Genomic DNA, 20268 nt, shown 5'->3' on the forward strand with positions numbered 1-20268 from the left:
GGTGGTCACCTTCCGTAGGACCAAAGGGCCCTGCCCGTGGGAAGGGCTGGAAAATTCCGCCCAATGGGAAATCATATCTGTCATCCCAAGTATTATCTTTCATTTACAACCAAATTGCCAAATTCCATAAATGAATTTGCTGAAGAGCCAGTGCATTGCTGTTTGTGACTTCCCTGCGAAGTTATCCTATCTGACATATTTGTCTAACTCCTGGCTGACACTCCCCAAGGTTTGTAACAGAAAGTAGTTGCAGTCAATTATCCTGCCACCTGATTTTTTTCTCTTTTTGTGGTTAGGAAATGGTAGGGATAGAATTAATTAGAAGTTGGTACATCAGGACTTGCTTAAAATCATGTCGCCAATTAAAAGTAGACAAACATCCACTGTTACCTCTATGTTAGGAAACCAAAGGTAGTTTTAAGGGCTTTATATTTGCATTGGTAAACATTAGAAATAAGGTATAGTTCAAGATGGATTTAATTTAATGTTTCTGTGATGAGAAGAACCATGACTGGAAGAAACCTATATTAGATTTCATGCTAGACAAAGTTGTTTGTATGTGTGGAGCTTGTTTTCAGTTCCAGCGGGATTCTTTGTGCTTAGAGAAAGCTGTGGCGTGAATGGTAAATAGAATTGCTGGCGTTGCTTAACAACTAGAGGCCCTTTTGGGAAAGAAGAACTTTCCTTTGTTCTTCATTTTATCTGGAAGCCAGAGCAGTGGGTAACAAGCAGCTGGAGCGAGAAAAACAACACTCTCAGCTTTGCTGGAAGAAAAGCCACATGAATGGAGTAATGGTTAAGAAAGCCAGTGCTAGAAATCCAACAGACAGCTACTTAGGGAAACTAGAGAAATGGAGGGAAGTTTCCAGGAAGTCTTAAGTTAAAGAAATAAAGAGGATCTGAGAGGAGAACAGGATGCTGTTCATTCAAGTCATAGAACTGAAAAAGAATTGGCTAGTGCCAAGTCAGAAAGATATCTGAAGTGGTTTAAGGTTTGCAATATCTTACTATAGTTTATGTGTTACTAGTTGAAATAATTGTAGAGCAATCAGTGGCTGGATAGCAGAATGTGTGTGTGTAAAAGCAGTCAAGACAAAGAAATTTGGAAGGGGTTGGTGTAAAACCTGGTGTGGATTCACTGGTAGAAGTGGAATGGAAACTCTGTTCAAAAGAGTCCTTTGGAAAACATGGAATGGATTTCAGAATGCAAACCGCTAAGTGAAAGTTGTATGAGAGAAGATTTTAAAGCATGTTTTGGGAGTAGAGTTTGAAAACTCTCATATGACAATTATCTGGGGGGATTCTGTTCATAAATTCACTGATACTAACTTGAGTTCAGAGAGGAGTGTGTACTTAACCACCATCATCTCATGTGCTTAAAAGGGACTTTGTGTGCTAATGAAACTATTGTAGCTTCAAATGTACTTTGTCATCCATGTTAATCATAAAACCTGTATGTATTTGTTAAGCTAAAGGGGGAGTAAAGGTATATTGTATTATAGTCCAAATTTTCATGTTTGATAATTTTTTTTCTTATTAAAATAATTAGCGGTCCTGTGACTCTGTTCCTTCACGTTTGATAAAGAAAAGTGAAAGTTGTGGTCTTTTGAGCCAGGGTTCCATTCTGTGATCTACCCATACAGTTATAACATCAACTGGGATCGTAACATTTGGTAGTTGGTGGAAATATAGATTGATGAGAAAATCTAAATATATGTATAGAAGTTTTATCACTTAGAGATGTTAAAAATGTGCATAATAGGTTTTTTTTCTGCTTGTAACCCTGTAGGTAACCTATGCTACTGCTCAAATGAATGCAGTCTGAATAAATAACAGCCAATAATCAAAGCTGGTTTTTAAATATTAAAATCATTTTTTGATATTGCTGGAAAGCAGACATTGTGGAATGTGTGCTACTTTGTTGAGAGTGCAAAGGTGTTTTTCTGTGACTGATCTGGGCAGGTGGCACCTTACAAAGCTCATGCTTGTTATTCCTTGATGCTAAATGGTTATAAAGATTAGGCGTCATTTTCAATTGGCTGCATTCATTAATATCCTCACCTTCACACATTTCAGAGTCTGGTTTGAAGAGGTAGCCCTTTGGGCAACTGCAGGTGTAGCTTCCAGGTGTGTTCCGACAAAGCCCATTATCACAAAGGAGCCTGTTAACTGCACATTCATCAATGTCTAGAAGACAAGAATGGTACAAATCACAGAGAATAAAAAACTATTCAAGAAAGAAGTGAACCTTCACTGAATAATTAATAACAAATTGAAACATATCAACCTATATCTAATTACATTTGGTAAGAAAGGTTGGCAACGTTTTGCATTTACATTCATGACCATCTACTAATGTCGTCAAATCAAATTTCCTTATTAATCAATTAGTAGTTTAAATATTTATATGTATTATTTCTACATGGGGCTATAAGAAGATTAAATACCACTTGTTTGTTGTCCATTGTTATATATGTTAATTATGCTATAATTTAAAACTTAGTCAACCAGACAAGATAAGGATTGATCAAGAAAGAGAACAATGCCATTTAATCCTCTTCATTACAATGCAGCCCTCAGAAACCAAAGCCATGTGTTCTCTTATTTTATTGGGTTATGTGCTTTAATGAGCTATTTGCTGTAATCAGTGACATTTTGACACTAATTATAACATGATGCTTGACACTAACTTCTAATAATGATAGTGCTTTGTATCGGATATAAAATGATCCACAGTACACACCACCTTGTCAGAGTTCAACATAATTTTGCTAATTTCAATAACCACGAGCACAGAATTCAGTTTTTATCGTAGATGTACAATTGGCGGCACGGTGGCACAGTGGTTAGCACATTTCAGGGCCCCCAGTTCGATTCTGGCCTTGGATCACTGTCTGTGCGGTGTTTGCAAGTTCTCACTGTGTCTTGGTGGGTTTCCTCTGGGTGCTCCGGTTTCCTCCCACAATCCAAAGATGTGCAGGTTAGGTGGACTGGCCCATGGTAAATGCGTAGGGTTACAGAGTTAGGGCAGAGGGGTGGGGTGGGGTGGGCATGGGTAGTATGCTCTTTCGGAGAGTCATTGTCAACTTGATGGGCCGGATGGCCTCCTTTTGCGCTGTAGGGATTCTATGGTTCAATGGACACATTCCTACCTGTGCACAGATAAACCTCAGTCAGGAAAAAGTAAATGTTAATGTGGCGCCATGCTATTTTTCCAATATGTATGAGACTTGCTTACTGAGGCATAAACTGCTTGACCCTCAATTTTGAGAACAGGAGTTCAATGTCAGTCTCAACCACTATTCAGCCGAGAAATCAGGTTATCAAAACAGAATTTGATTTATCTATTTACCATCACCCTGATTATGGGAAACAACTTTATCCTTTACTGCCAACACCGCTGGTTTTGTGCTTTTGCTGAAAACAGGCTGGGTAGCAGCAGACAACCTTCAAAAGGCAACAAAAATGTTGGAATTCCATGCAATAAAAATTGAATTCAGCATGTGCACTCACTCACCATAGACTAGTGACCACGTCATAGAATATATCTATGATAGGGTTAAATATATTGGATATTTGCGAATCTCTGATGCAGAGTAGATAAAATACCTTATGTACTTTTAGACATTAGAGTATTTGGCTGTTGTTACCTTGGCAGCTGCCTCTCAGAGCAATGCATTGAAAAAAAGGAAAAGCTTGAGGAATATTTGAAGAAACAATATTTTTGACAAATGTCAGTGGAAATGATTTTCTTTTGCCAAAGGCACAAATGATCTTTGGCTCCCAAGGCTCTGTGGTAAACAGATGTAGAATTCTTTTGAGTTAAACATGTGCAAGAAAGAAAAGATTTTCACTAATGCTTGCTCTGACTTCACTGCATAGAAATGTGCTATTAAAAATAACTCCAATTAAGTCAGTTACAAAGGTCTTTCTTCTCAAAAACAAAATACGGAACTCACTGCATTGTGATTTGATTAAAGTAATTCACAATTTTCTTTCCTTTTGTTTTTCAGGATTTATAGGAACCTCTCCTGAGATCCTCCAAACCAACAGAATGAACTTAGAGCAAGTTCAGAGACACCTCTGGGATTAAATTTACTCCAGCTGTGGAGCAGCACAAGCAGAATTCCACAATGCCACAAAGTTTCTGGTAGTCCAGTCGAAGACTTCCGTGCCAACCTGAATCTGGACTCTCTCACTTTATTCTGGGAGTCCATCAATTTTAGGACTAGGGTAATGATAATTTTTTTCCCACCTTTCAAAAGCTCAAAAGCACAGCAAAGCAACTTCTAAATTTTGCTGACCATTTCAGCTGGCAAAAAGATCAAATTGGCAGCCGGTGAGGTTTGAAGTTTTCTGTTGTGGAAAGGAGACAAGGAGGTTACTAAAAGTGTAGCGGGAGCAGCAAACAGAGAATAGGGGCATAAATAAGATCACAGCTGGGAGAGGCATAAGTGCATTAGCAAATTCTGATTTCCAAACTTTTTGGAACGATCAAAGCATGATATTTGGAATGTTAGTTCCAGCTCATTTGCAACTCCACAATCTTACATAAAATGTTAAGTGACTTTTCCCCTGCTGCTTTACACAGCACTTGGAATTTTTTAAAAATCGCACAGCTTTCACACAAATGATTTACAGTGAATGACCTCCATTTGAAGTTTGGTTGCTCCAAATCCTAAAAGCTAGGCTGGCCAGTGATAAGTGATTTCCTGCAGGGAGGCAGAGGGAACAACAAAAAAGAAAAAGCTCCTCTGTGGTTGAATTAAACATTCACAGCCTGACTTACCCACACAATTCTTCCCGCTAAGGTCAGACTCATAGCCAGTGTTACAGATACAGCGGTAGCTGGCCCGAAGATTTTCACATATTCCATTGGGGCAAATTTCCGGATCCAGAGCGCATTCATTAATATCTATTCACCAAAGAACAACGCAAAAGTAAATACTTAAATGATTTCTGCGTTAGAAACACTTGTATAAATTCAATATTGTTTTAGTCAACTAACCTTTGCCTTGTGGCGAATATGGTGTTATACGCAACAGGATTTACATTTATGAACACCATCCACAGGCCCAACTTTAAAAGTTAGTTAAAAACTTGAAAAGCTTGTGCTCATGTTTAGAGCATCTGTTGGCAGTGCATATTTGCAAATCAAGGTTGCATGTCCCTTGATCTTCTATTCATTAAAATGTCAAGATGAAAAATTGCAGGCTTCATATCTGCAATTTTCCAATATGTGTGACATGAACTCAGAAAATGCCCCTACACATAAACATCTGGAGCACTGACTTCTATTCTTTAATGCAGTAAATTGAAAAGTGAAGATCAAGTCTAGGTAAATTGCCCTTCTAAATTCTAAACAACAAATGAGCCTACGCAGCCAGGTAAACCTTTTCTACATTCAGCCACAGGAAAAAGCCCTGAATTCAAATTTTTGGGGCCATTTTAAATTTTTTAAAGTTTATTTAATAGTGCCACAAATAGGCTTACATTAACACTGCAATGAAGTTACTGTGAAAATCACCTAGTCACCACACTCCGGCGCCTGTTCGGGTACAGAGGGAGAATTTAGCATGGCCAATGCACCTAACCAACACATCTTTCGGACTGTGGGAGGAAACCGGAACACCTGGAGGAGACCCACGTAGATACGAGGAGAACGTGCAGACTCCGCACAGAGACCCAAGCCAGGAATCAAAATCGCGTCCCTGGCGCTGTGAGGTAGCAGTGCTAACCACTCTGCCACCATGCCGCCCATTACATTACTAAGTTCTATTCCTGGCCCAGTAAAAAATTCCTGGTCAACAGGGCACATGAACTCAACTGCTATTGAGTAAAGTTTTGCAGTAATGGGCTTGCCTCCCAGTTTTACCCACACAGCTTCCAAGTCAATGCAAAGCTGTTTTATTTCATCCCAACACCAGAATTGTACAATTTAAATGGGCAGACAGAGGTGCACACCAACTCCTCAATAAAGTTCTATGAAACTGCCCTCCTCATGGGTATCTCATAGAAATACTTAGAAGAAGGTACAATGCAGAAACAGGTCATTTGTCTGAATCAATCCACATTAGCATTTACCCTCCACTCTCTGGTGTTAAATTCGGTCCTGCATTTAGAGTACATTTATACAATGTGGTAGGTATACAAAGGTTTTGTTGGTTGCAAGCTAAGAATCAAAAATTACAGGAATGCTGCCCAAAATGTTCCATGATGCAAATACAGGCAATCTGTTCTTACAACTATTAAGTTACTGTAGAGCAAAATCAGTCCTGTAATGATACAGCTGTCAAGTGGAAGCATTTGGCTCTTGAGCTACTGCTGGACATTTAGTGTTATATGAATTAAAGTTACTGTAATTATTATATGTAAATGCACTTTAATGAAAATGTGGGTCTAGAAATTTCAGCAACTCCGCGTCTGTATTTTGGATGTCAAAAGCCTATTAAACTCCTAATATGCATGCATCTTTGGCCATAAGTGTGGGGCCATCACATTGGATAAGGTAGGTGCACTGATGTAGGACAGCAAGAATGTTTAACAGCCATTGTAATTTATTCAGAATAGGACATTTGATATCTGTGTCTTTGAATAGAGTATCGTGAGCTTGATGGGAGATGAAATTTTGGCACAAATGGCAGGGTAAGTTAACTGGGATGGTGATCCTGAACTGATTCTGGTAACTCCAAATAACATGACTTTCGTGGCCTTATGGAGCCATGTGACAACCAATTGTTATTGATTTCTCAGTAATTTCACTGGGAAACGGAACCTTTCTAAAGCTCAGCTCTCGGGTTGATTTTCACTATTTAAATTGAGGTTTAAGAAAATATGAACTGTTTAGTTGACAAATACTTTAGGTGTGAAAGTTTTCATAATATTTCACTTGACTGGAAGGTTGATGAGCCCTCCCACAATGAAAAAAAACAGTACAAACTGGGAAATTGGTCTGAATTGTTTTTTCATATCTCTATAGACTGAAATGCTAACATTTCTCCAAGATATATGTGGGGTACAGCCTTGTAACTGGAGCCTGGGGAGGCACATTAAGACTGCCATTATGTGTAACTAGTATCTAAATGGGATGGTTTTAAACAGGATCTAGTAAAAACAAAATCTTTTACAGCACAAGTGTGTGAATGGCCAAGTAGCTCAGTGTGTTACCGTGTAAACACACCGTTCAATTAAGTGGCAAGTTAATTTAGGTATTGGTCACCACCACCCCCACATAATAGGAAGTGGTAAAGAGAATTGAAATATTTGCACTCAGGAATTTAGAAAAAGCCTAGAACCATTGAAGCCAATTACAGTGTTTGCATTCCAGTTTTAGTTTTGCCCATCTAACTCCGCAAAACCTGGAGATAGAATCTGGGGCTTTCCTCGGCTGTGTGACTCAGTATCATACCACATGGCTCGTATACAAAACAAGCCATTGGGGATCATGTAACTCCAAAACATGGTAGCAATCTGTACTTACAATCTGGAGTTTGCAGGACTTACAATTTATTAGAAGAAACAACGGCCAGGATATTAAGGCCCTTCCCGCCGGCGGGATCAAAAATCCCAGCCAATATCAGCATACCTAGGCTAAACCAAGTATAAACACAATACAGCCAGCAGGAAGGGGAGACAGCAATGCTGCCCATAAATCAGTATGATTAGTGCAATGATGACAGAGGAATCATGTCTTCCAGTCAAACATCAATTATTTGCCTTGTGCAGTCAATGTTTTAGGAAATATCACCATTTTAATTGAGCTTGTTCAAAAAAATGCTGCACTTTTCATAATGAATCCCAAATGTGTAAATAAATACAACACTATTATGGGACAGAAGAGACTTCATAATTTCACACTGCTTTGTGTATAATAAAAAAAAGTGCCAATAATTTTAATTAAGCAACATAAGTAAGAACAGGAAGAAAGAATTTTCTGCCAAAATAAAGATGGAATAATCAGATTATTTGAATTAAGTGATTTTGAATATTAAGTTGTAGACTATTTAGCCTGGAATTTGCAACAGGAACAATAGTGAGGCTATTAGCGCTTAGGACTGAATTGGATAGCAACTTCCTGCAGTCAGTTAAATGCAGAAATCGGGAAGCTGCTGTTCAATTTGTCCTCCTCCACAACCTTGGTTATACTGGTATCTTGCTGAGTGATTTGGTATTAAACGTAATAAGGCTGTGAAGTTGCAGTACTTTACCACTAGTCACCCACTAGTCACCACTATAAATCAGACTGGTTCTGGGCAGGAAGCCTACAGAGAGCAGGATGTTCAGCAAAGCTGCTAACTTCACCTTCCTGCCTGGAACGTACTTTGGACCCAAGATTGGATTACTCAATCTGATTGGCTGAGGAAACATGCTGTTGCTTGCTCTGCTCACTAGGTTCTAAATTTCCTGTGGAGGGCACAACACGGAGATTGATTTCTAATTACCTTAAGTTAGTGAGTAAAAAAAAAGGGGGAAAAAAAACAATGCCACCGCTTCTCACCAGATGCATCCATCAATACATCTACTTTCAGCCAGACATGCTGAGTATCTGTAGGCGTGACTACCACACTGGCATTATGGAGTTGAAGTCCCATCTTCACATTGAGGAAATCCTCCACCACGTGGTGTGGCACTACCACCGTGCTAAACGGGAAAGATTTCAAACAGATCTTGCAACTCAAAACTGGAATTGTGTGGGGTCTCAGTCGCAGCAGAATTTTATTCAACCATGATCTGCAATGTCATGGCACAGCATATCTCCCACTCTATTATTACTATCAAACTGGGGGATTAACCCTGGTTCAATGAAGAGTGCAGGAGGACATGCAAGGAGCAGCACCAGGCACACCTAAAAACGAGACACCAACTTAGTGAAGCTACAATGGAGGACAACTTACATGCCAAACTACTGAAGCAGCATGTGATAGACTGAGCTAAGAAATCCAACAACCAATGGATCACATCTAAGCTCTGTAGTCCTGCCACATCCAGTTGTGAACAGTGCTGGATAGTTAAATAACCAAGAGGGGAGGAAACTTCACAAATATCCCCATCCTCAATGGTGAGGGAGCCCAGTACATCAGTGCAAAAGGCAAGGTTGAGGCACTTGCAAAAATCTTCAGCCAGGCATGCTGAGTGGGTGATCCATTTCGGACTCTTTGTGATCCCCAGCATGACAAATGTCATCTTTAGCCAATTTGATTCATTCGTCAGCAGCACGATAGCACAGTGGTTAGCACTGCTGCTTCACAGCTCCAGGGTCCCAGGTTCGATTCCCGGCTCGGGTCACTGTCTGTGTGGAGTTTGCACATTCTCCTTGTGTCTGCGTGGGTTTTCTCCGGGTGCTCCGGTTTCCTCCCGCAGTCTAAAGATGTGCGGGTTAGGTTGATTGGCTAGGTTTAAAAAAAAAAATTGCCCCTTAGAGTCCTGAGATGCGTAGGTTAGAGGGATTAGTGGGTAAATATGTGGGGGTAGGGCCTGGGTGGGATTGTGGTCGGTGCAGACTCGATGGGCCGAATGGCCTCCTTCTGCACTGTAGGGTTTCTATGATCTATGAATTCCATGTGGTATCAAGAAACAGCTGAAGGCACTAGATACTGCAAAAGCTATGGGCCCCAATAACATTCTGGCAATAGAACTGATGTGCTCCAGTACCAGCCATGTCTCCTCACCAAGCTGTTCCAATACAGCTACAACACTGGCATCTACTTGGCAAGGTAAAAAATTACCCAGGTATGTGCTGAACACAAAAAGCAGGATAACTCCAAACCCGCCAACTGCTATGCCATCAATTTACTCTTGATCACCAGCAAAGTGATGAGAGGTGTCATTGACAGTACTATCAAGCAGCATTTAGCAATAACCTGCTCCATGACTTTCAGTTTTGGTTCCTCCAGGGCCATTCAGCTTCTGATCTAATTATAGCTTTGGTCCAAAAATGGGCAAAAGAGCTGAATTGAAGAGCTGAGGTGAGAATGCCCTTGATATTAAAGCACATTTGTCTAAATGTGGTAATCAAGTGCCCCAGAAAAAGAGTCAATGGGAATCAGGGGGAAGCCCTCCACTTGTTGGAGTGATACCTAGCTCAAAGGAAGATGGTTGTGACTATTGGAGGTCAATCATTGCAGTCCCAGAACTTTGCTGCAGGAGTTCCTCAAGGTGGTGTCCAGGCCCAACCATCTTTAGCTGCTTCACCAATTACCTTCCTTCCATCGTAAGGTCAGAAGTGGGGTATTCAGTGATGATTGCACAATATTCAGCATCATTCGCGACTGCTCAGATACTGAAGCAGTCCATGTCCTCATGCAGCAAGAATTGAGCAGCATTCAGAATTGGGATGATAAGTGGCAAGTAACATCTACACTCACATAGATCCACGGCAATGATCATTTCCAAAAAGGTAGAATCTAATCATCTCCTCATGACATTCAATTCCATTGCTGAATCCTCCACTATTAACATCCTGGAGGTTATCATTGGCCAGAGACTGACTGGACTAGTCATACAAATACTATGGTTACAAGAGCAGGTCAGAGACTGGAAATTCTGCAGTGAATAAATCACCAACTCACTCCTCAAAGCCTGTCCACGATCTGCAAAGTACATATCAGGAGTGTGATTGAAAACTCTCTACTTGTCTGAATGAGTGCATCTCCAACAACACTCAAGAAGCTCAACACCATCCAGGACAAAGCAGTCTGCCTGATTGTCACCTCACCCATCACCTTAAACATTCACTCTCTCCACCACTGAAGCAGTTTGTACCATCTACAAAATGAATTGCAGCAATTTTGCCTTTGACAGCACCTTACAACCATGAAATCTCTTCTCACATCTAGAAGGTCAAGGCCAACATTTGCATGGGAACACCACCACCTGCAAGTTACCCTTGAAGACACACACTATCCTGACTTGGAACTGTATTGCCATTCCTTCATTGTCACTGGGTCAAATCCTGGAACCCCCTCCCTAACAGCACTGTGGGTGTTCTTACAACACATGGATTGCAGCAGTTCAAGAAGGTGTTCACCATCACCTTTTCAAGGGCAATTATGGATGGGCAATAAATGCTGGCCTAGCCAGTTATGCCGACATCCCATGAAAGAATTTTTAAAAAATAATCACAAAACGTTTGTGGGTAGCCGTAAGCATAATGAACCTTGAGCACTATTCATTCACCACTGACTGCAAAATCTGGGTCATAAATTTAATCAATAATGTCAAGATGATGTTGTTATCTTCCAAGACTTTCTATAGATTTGTTTGCAAGACAAATTTTAACACAGCTAACACAGCTCAATCACCCTTTCAAAGAAAATATGTTTAGATGAAATGTGCTTTCATCTTCTGGGGAGAGTAAATTGGTGGCTGATGCTTGGAAGTCCCAGTTTGCACAGAGTTGAGAGTTAGTGAACTACAATAAATACTGAAGAAAGGGAAGCCTCCTCTGTACTTAGCAAAATAATAAAAGTTGCTCTCTACAAATTTTAATCAAACAAAACAGGAAAACTCGTTATTCTACTGTAGTTACCAATTTCTGAAAGGATTGCCAGACAAGGGCAGAATATACTTAACTTTAAAATGTACTTATGAATTTAATTAATGAACTAATGCCTCCAAAGTGCTGAATTCTGAACACATATGACCTAGCAATTTTTTATTCAGATAGTAGGATCAAGAATTGCAAAGATACAGAATTAGCAGAACAAGGACCTATTTTGTTTGGAAGTGAAAATGTTTTTCCAGTATACCTCTTCCATCAGCTGTGATACCAATTCCACTGCTACACAGGGCCTGGAATTCGGCTGTAAAAGCAGAGCAAGAAGTTAGTTAATTACCATAAACTTGGAAAGCTGGAACCCCCAGAATAATCCAAGCTCATCTGATAATAAAATTGCTGATAGAGACAAAGTTTTAAACATGATTATGCTGACAATATAAATAAAACATACAGAAATGCAAATGCTATTACAGACATTGAATCATTATTTGTAGTTTGTATCTTAAATGTGGAATACACTGAATTTATTCAAGGCAGAGTGAGACAAGTGAGTCGGAGGTTACGGCAGGGTGTTGGGGGCAGACAGGAAAGTGGAGATGAGACCACAACCAGATCAGCTATATGAAAATATAAATTAGGAGCTTGAGTAGGCCCCATTCGGCCCCTCAAGACAGCACTGCCATTCAGTAAGATAATGGCTGATCTGATTGTAACTTCAACCCCAAATTCCTGCCTACCTCTGATAACCTTTCACCCCCTTGTTAATCAAGAATCTATCTAGCTCTGCCTTAAAAATATTCAAAGACTTTGTTTCCACTGCCTTTTGAGTAAGAGAGTTGAAAGCATTTCTTCTCATCTCCGTTTTAAATGAGCGATCCCTTATTTTTAAACAGTGACCACTAGTTATAAATTCTCTGACAAGAGGAAATAGTCTCTCCAAATCCACCCTGTCAATACCCCTCAGGATCTTAATGATTTTGATTAAGTTGACCTGAGCTTATCGAATGGCACAACAGGCTCACTCAATAGATAGAGGCAGATTTTTATTTATGGGCAGCACATTTAGGTCAACACAAAGGACAACAATAAAATATCAATGCTGTATAAATAGGTAGAAATAAATATGAATTATGAATTTTGAAAAACTTTAAAACATAGGTCCAAAATTAGAAAGCATGTGACATTATTACAAGTGGTTATTCTTCATATATGAATCCACTGAATATTTATACAGCATCAAACAGCATTACCAATAAACCTCATTCTGTCTTCATCCTCACATGAGCATCAATCCAGTGCATTGGGATCAAAACTGTAACTGGACAGTTTTCTTTTATTATAATATTGACTACACTTAGAAAGTAATTCACTGACTGCAAAGCATTTCAGGACGCCCTGAGGTTGCAAAAGGTACTACACATTGTTAAATTGTTTCTTAGTAATCAGAAGGAGGGCATCTTGGTTGAGCTATTTTCTTCAGTGCAATGATACAGAAGCTAGGCTTTACAATCCCTCTGCTGCTTGATTTGAGATTCACTAACACAATGCTCAGGGATGAATATTGGGTGCTTCTTGGTGGCTTAATATTATTGCAGGCATTGAGTTGCCTCAGAAAAATATGTTCTAATAGATAAGCTAGACAGAGACATTTCCCAAAAGACCCATATTTAATTTTAATTCATGGGTTAATTGGCACAGGTGTAACAGAAACCAAGAAAATTGATGTAAACAGATACTCAGGTGAAAATTAGATTGAGCCTCAGGCACTTCTAGAATTAGATGATTAATAAGTTGACGGATTTTTTCACTACTGAATGAACACGGTGCCAATATTTGGATGGGGCCACTTATTCTATTTTAAATCAATTCAGCATATGTAGAGGGCAAATTGGTTAAAATGTTTTATGAATGTTTAATGAAATGTGTGAAAAGCCATTGTTTGCAGGCTGGAGGAAAGACACAGATGATGGAAATGGTTTCGCTTGGTAGCACAAAACAGATGATAGTGAACTGGCAACCTATTTCACATTTGCTCGATTTTCTTTCCCGTTGGAAGTCAACAAGATGAGAAACCAGTCAGAGCATAAAACTGATTACTGATTTGCTATTGCTAATTTTGTGCTACTGTTCAAAGCTAGTTAACCTCCATTGTGATGATTCCTAGAAAGTCTGAAGAGAACTGACAGCTTGAGTATATCGCCTATCAAGTTTCTACAAAAACCCTGTAAAAGCCTGGGGTCCTGTTCAAGGAAACCAATCATAATTCACAGTGGATCAGCAAAAACAGACACCCTTCCTTTAGAGTCCCTGGTCCTACTAACACAGCATTAAAAATTAGTTATTAATACAGCTTATTGCAACTATTTTCCAGATTTCCTCATAAATCAGAAAATGGAAACAAAACGGATGGAAATTAATACACTATGTAAAAACACAGAAAATATAAAGGACATTTATACCATAAAGCCAGTGTTTAATATTCTGTACTTATTAAAACCCTTTTTAAATACAGTCACCAGTGTTGGAATGAGGCGTAACTGTATTTCTCCCGTCTTTCTAAATCCTCCTGCTTTGGCCTCCTGTCAAAATGAAAATGTACCTGAGTTTTTGGCTGGACAAGGCTGACACGGCTCTCCAAACCCATTATCTGCACTTGCACAGCAACACTCTGACTTTGTCACCGCCCCATGGAATGCACGGACACACAGTCCTTTCTTAATTCCTCCATAGCATGTGCTGCGCATATGGGTGTCTAAAATGATAAAAGAAAACACACCATAAAGAAGCATTCACAGACCTTGGATGCTGTTCACATTGTCTGGAATTTGAGTCAGGAAATTTTTTTTGAAAGTTAAAAATGTTTATCAAAGAAGGCCCTATTCAGTGTGCTAGTCATCAAGACACAACTGGCACACTAGAGGCAGGGATCATCTGTGGTGTCAGAAGGACAAATGAGTAGCTTTAAATACACAGCACTTGCCTAAACCTGGTACTTGAAATACAAATACTTTACCGATCTGTCATTTGGTATTTTGTCTCTGAAATACCAGTGAAAACATTGTTTAGCTTACAGTATTAGACTAGACTCCAACTCTTCCAAAACTACTGATCATTTAAACAGAACCGAACTTTTCAATTACATATTTCTTCCTGTTCATTCTTGGCTTTTTGAAAAAACAATTAAACGACAGAATACTTGTAGCACAGTGTGAAAAATGTTAACACCACTGATACTTTTAAGTACTCAAATGCATGCTGAGAACATGTTACATAAAATAGTCTCTTTTATATACTGGAAGCAAGCAGTGGATTTTAATGGATTTATCTTTACAGTTTGTGTAAAGCATTATAGGTCAAGCAGTGTGTTGAGAAACAAGGCTTTAACTAATTCACAATGGAGCAAAACATTCTATTGGGAGAATGGTAAACCACAAATGACAACTCCTGAAGTTCCCTAAGAGCCTGACCTTTGTACCTATTAGACATCTGGTTCAACTTTTACAGCTCTATCCAACACTTTGGGGAAAATTAAGGCATTCTTCAAATATTACTGCAATCTTCATGAAGTGTTGCTACATTCCCAGCTAACCCTCTTGTTTTACGTGTTGTGTTTGTTTTCAGGCTTTGCATTGTCAAGCAAAGGGTTCCTAGAAATAAATGCTCTTCCGTTGAATGCTGACAATAGGGTGGGAGTATCAAAGGGGCAACATACAGAGAGATAATGGAACTAATTTTACTGTCCCGCCTGCCATGGGAATCGGAGCGGGCAAGGGGCGGACCATGGAAAGGTCCGTTGACCACGGGCGGGATTTTCCAGTTTTGGGGCAAGTGAGGCTGAAAAATCCCGCGCAATGAATAGTGGCCTTTTGTAATGCAACCCATTCAACACAGTCAGAAAAGGATTCCAACATCAACAGTTTTGGTAAAGGTTCGGCTCCTAAGACAGTTCAGAATCAATGCTCATTATTAAATTGCAGTGGACTTGTTCTATCTGTCTGCTGCCACCTTTCATATTACCAGGAGTATAAAAGGAAAATCTGTTTTCAGGAGTTTGATGATAAACATCTTCTGAGTCTTATATGCCTGATAGCACAAGTTAATTTGTAGTTGAAGCACAAGCTGATCCAGTTTCTGAAATCTTATGAAAAGATACATTTTGGACACTAACCAGTATGCGTCAGTGTAACCAACTCCAATACGATTACATGACAATAAACAAAGCAAAATGAACAACACTTATAAAATCTTGTAGATTTCTTTAATGATTTAGAATTGGAGGTCAATGATTAGTTTTAAGCTTTGTGGTATTCATTGTAGGAAGCTGAAAACAGGAAGTCCATAAACAACTGATAATTGTTTTTTAAAATTTATCATCAACAGTGATGATTTTACAAAAAAGGAATTCTTCAGTCTGCCAGATATTTATAAGGCTCCTGGATATTAATTTTTAACTTCTTGAGTATATTTTATATGATATAACTACTTTAATTACTTTTTTTCATTTATTTCAGTTCTGCATTTTTCCATGAATGCGTAGATCTGATTATATTCAACTGGTCTAAACCAAAATACAAGGGATTTCTAAAATGCTTGTGAAACAATTTGAATTCTGAAGCAGGGAGAGTTCTGGGATATTATTAAAGAATGAATTGAGAATGACAGGAATGACAGTTCTTCCTCAGGTCACTGTCAGGAATTATATAGTCTCTCTTACCGACACAAACCCGCCCATCCACACCAATAGCGAGGCCCGGGGGGCACTCACACCTGAAAGAGCCTTCAGTGTTGATGCAGCGACCATTCATACAGATTCCTGGTGTCTGGCATTCATCAGTGTCTGAATAGAGAAACAGAAAATGTCATTACCTTCTCAATACCATGATTTCAGCTGACACAGAGTGATGAAAGCTGTTCTCTAAACTCTGTTAAAAATGATTTTCTTATTTAACCTCAATAAGTTTTATTATCTCCTGGTTGATGCTCCCTTTTTTAAGAATGCTTGGCTCACTATGCTCTCATACTGAAATCCAAAATTTGATTTCATTTGATTTATTATTGTCACATGTATTAACATACAGTGAAAAGTATTGTTTCTTGCATGCTACACAAACAAAGCATACCGTTCATAGAGAAGGAAGCGAGAGAGTGAAGAATGTACTGTTACAGTCATAGCTAGGGTGTAGACAAAGATCAACTTAATGCCAGGTAGGTCCATTCAAAAGCCTGATGGCAGCAGGGAAGAAGCTGTTCTTGAGTCGGTTGGTACGTGACCTCAGACTTTTGTAAGTTTTTTCCGATGGAAGAAGGTGGAAGAGAGAATGTCCAGGGTGCATGGGGTTCCTTAATTATGCTGGCTGTTTTGCTGAGGCACTGGGAATGTAGACAGACTCAATGGATGGGAGGCTGGTTTGCGTTATGGATTGGGCTACATTCATGACCTTTTGTAGTTTCTTGCAGTCTTGGGCAGAGCAGTAGCCATTCCAAGCTGTGATACAACCAGAAAGAATGCTTTCTATGGTGCATCTGTAAAAGTTGGAAAGAGTCGTAGCTGACATGCCAAATTTCCTTAGTTTTCTGAGAAAGTAGCAGCATTGGTGGGCTTTCGCAACTATAGTATCGGCATGAAGGGACCAGGACACCTAAAACCTTGAAGCTCCTGACCCTTTCTACTTCGTCCCTGTTGATGTAGACAGGGGCATGTTCTCCTTTATACTTCCTGAAGTCGATGACAATCTCCTTCATTTTGTTGACATTGAGGGAGAGATTATTGTCGCTGCACCAGTTCACCAGATTCTCTATCTCATTCCTGTACTCTGTCTCATCATTGTTTGAGATCTGTCCCACTACAGTGATGTTGTCAGCAAACTTGAAAGTCGAATTGGAGGGGAATTTGGCCACACAGTCATAGGTGTATAATGAGTATAGTAGGGGGTTGAGAACACAGCCTTGTGGGGCACTGGTGTTGAGGATGATTGTGGAGGAGGGGTTATTGCCTATCCTTACTGATTGTGGCCTGTGAGTTAGGAAGTTCAGGATCCAGTCGCAGAGGGAGGAGCCGAGGCCCAGGCCACAGAGTTTGGAGATGAGTTTCGTGGGAATAATGGTGTTGAAGGCTGAGCTGTAGTCAATAAATAGGAGTCTGACATAGGTGTCATTGTTATCTAGGTGTTCCAGGGTTGAGTGCAGAGCCAGAGAGATGGCATCTGCTGTGGACCTGTTGCGGTGGTAGGTAAACTGTAGTGGATCCGGTAGTCTGGGAGGCTGGAATTGATTCGTGCCATGACTAGCCTTTTGAACCACTTCATAATGATGGATGTCAGAGCCACCAGATGCTAAAATCAAATCATTGAAAGCACACCCCACACAAATTACGAAGTTATCAGTAGGAACATTTTAAAGGTAAGGCAGTGCGTGACCTACACAAAAGGTCTTTGTTGTGGCAATATCTTTGTTTACACACTTTCCCATTGTAGGATTTTCAATAATAATGCATTTTGCTGCATATAAACTCTCATCACAATGCCCTTAAATTAAAAGTGATATTTATAAAGCTCCTGGATATTAACTTTTATCTTCTCGTGTTAATTTTACATGATATCAAAGGGCATTCATTATACTTGCCAGAATTTACTGTAAAAATAATGGAAAGATTAAGGGCATTCTTTGTTATTTGTGGCAAAGTGGACAGCAACTGCAGGTGAGCATAGATGCACAGTTAAATGCAAATTCCATAAGCTGCTGTGTGACATGAGCTACTTTGTGCAAAAATGGCATCTTGCCATCTGACTCCATCTTTAAATATTTTTGTACATACAAAGCAAACTTGTCAAAGCAATTAGAGCTTCTCCATTCGAGTGTAGGCATCTACTTCAATGATGTGCTTAGCATTAATCACCGCCAAACAACTTTTTTATAGTCTCTTGTGGCGCAAATGGTTTAGTGTGTTTGGCTATTAATCAAAAGATTGATGGCTCAAGACACCCAGGGCAAAGGCTTGCACTTGTGTCAGCTATGGCTCAGTTTGCAGCACTTTGCCCCTAAGTCACAAGGCTTAATTCCTATTGCTAGGTCTGAGCACAAAAATAAAGGCTGCAATTCTGAGGGAGAGTTGCACTGTCAGAGATGCGATCTTTCAGATGAGATGTTAAACTGAGGTACCATGTGCTTCTTTGGGTGGATGTAAAACATTCCAAGACACTATTCTGAAAAAGAATAGGAAGGCAGGAAAGTTACCTTGACATCTTCACCAATATTTATCCTTCAATATTTAAGATACCTGCTGAAAATTACATAAACAGACCACAAAAAAAATAAGGAGGTGGTTGAAATTGCAAGAACAAAAAGAACTCCAAAAAGTGACATCCAGAAATGAAAATGTCAGTATTTTGGCCATTAGATCAAGATCTGTAAAGTTACAAAGATCTCCTCTAGGGGGCAAAGTGGAGGGCAGCAGCAAGAGATGTCGATCTGGGTGTAGTTGGATGATGGAAATCACAGGCCATTTGCAGATAGGCCACAGTGGATGTGAGAGGATGGTGCAAAACAGGCGATCTTGGCATACAATGACAGAATGATTCCTGCTAGGAATCGCTACAAATGGCAGCAGCAACATCACCAAACAGATAATTCAGTCATTAACATATGTTTGTGGTTGTTTGCTATGCACAAATTGGCTGCTGCAATTCCTATATCACAATAGTGACTAGACTTCATTGGCTGCCACATACCGATACAATATCGCCCATTGGGAGCGAGCACAAAGCCTGGCTTGCAGATGCACTTGAAGCTTCCATCCTCATTGATGCACATGCCATTCAGGCACATGTTGGTCGTGGCACACTCATCGTGGTCTGTAGAATTACAAAGCAATCATTAGTCCTTGACAGCTGTGATTATTGCAGTGCATTTAGTTTAAAATATGTGCAATTAAGTTTTTCCACACAAGTGACATTTGTTACTTCTACCTTCCTCCAATTCAAGTGATGAAATGTAATCTTTTGGAATATTTTAATGCAGGAAATGATGATGAGATAAAAGCAATGAATATGTTCCAATTATTAAAATATTACCAGCAACACATATTTTGAAATGATTTTGTTGCCACAGTAAGATTAGACAGTGTTAGTGCACACATTTCCTTTTCCATTGTAGTGGCAGGAATTGGTTTGATCCCCGTGGATAAGGTTGCTTTGAAAAGATATCCACCAGAAGACAAAAAATGGATTGGATATTGTTTCTGGTCACTGTTACATACTTTTTGATGACTCACTTACAGCATTATTAACAGATGTCATCACATAGTACTCTCAGCACAGAAATCGCCCAATTAGTTCTGCATGAGGCTCTTCCCACTCTTCTTCATCTAACTCCATGAAATAACTTTTTATCCTTTTCTCCTTCATGTGTTCATCTAGATTCCCCTTAAATTTATCTATGCTAGTCACCTCAACTACTCCTGTAGTAGCAAGTTCCACGTTCTAACCACTACTTCGATAAAGAAGTGTGTCCTGAAATCTCTAACCGATATTTGGCACATAAATCCGACTTGCTCACTCAGACAAAGGGAAACTAGAGTTAAAATAGAATTTGTACGCTTGCAACAAGGATTTTTAAAATATCATGTAAATATCATGTTTTTTATACACACATATTGAGTAGAATTTTAGATTTTTGCACTCACTCTGATCGAGAACCACATCAAATATTAGCATCCTGTCCAATTCCATGCACTTCTCCAAGATTATCTATTTCTACCTAAGAAACATTGCCTG

At 39.5% G+C, this 20268-nt stretch overlaps 1 protein-coding gene across 1 annotated transcript in view; it reads right to left on the bottom strand.

Moving 5' to 3' along the window:
* The window catches only part of fbn2 (fibrillin 2), a 348986-nt gene that overhangs the window by 140477 nt on the left and 188241 nt on the right, over positions 1-20268 (bottom strand). Inside the window, exons 14-19 of the mRNA XM_078214343.1 lie at positions 19225-19347; positions 16212-16334; positions 14097-14249; positions 11748-11801; positions 4790-4915; positions 2062-2187 (exon numbers count right to left, since the gene is read on the bottom strand). Coding sequence (XP_078070469.1) covers positions 2062-2187; positions 4790-4915; positions 11748-11801; positions 14097-14249; positions 16212-16334; positions 19225-19347 — 705 coding nt within the window. The remainder of the gene's footprint in view (positions 1-2061; positions 2188-4789; positions 4916-11747; positions 11802-14096; positions 14250-16211; positions 16335-19224; positions 19348-20268) is intronic.

Source organism: Mustelus asterias, chromosome 6 (assembly GCF_964213995.1).
Source record: "Mustelus asterias chromosome 6, sMusAst1.hap1.1, whole genome shotgun sequence".
NCBI lineage: Eukaryota > Metazoa > Chordata > Chondrichthyes > Carcharhiniformes > Triakidae > Mustelus > Mustelus asterias.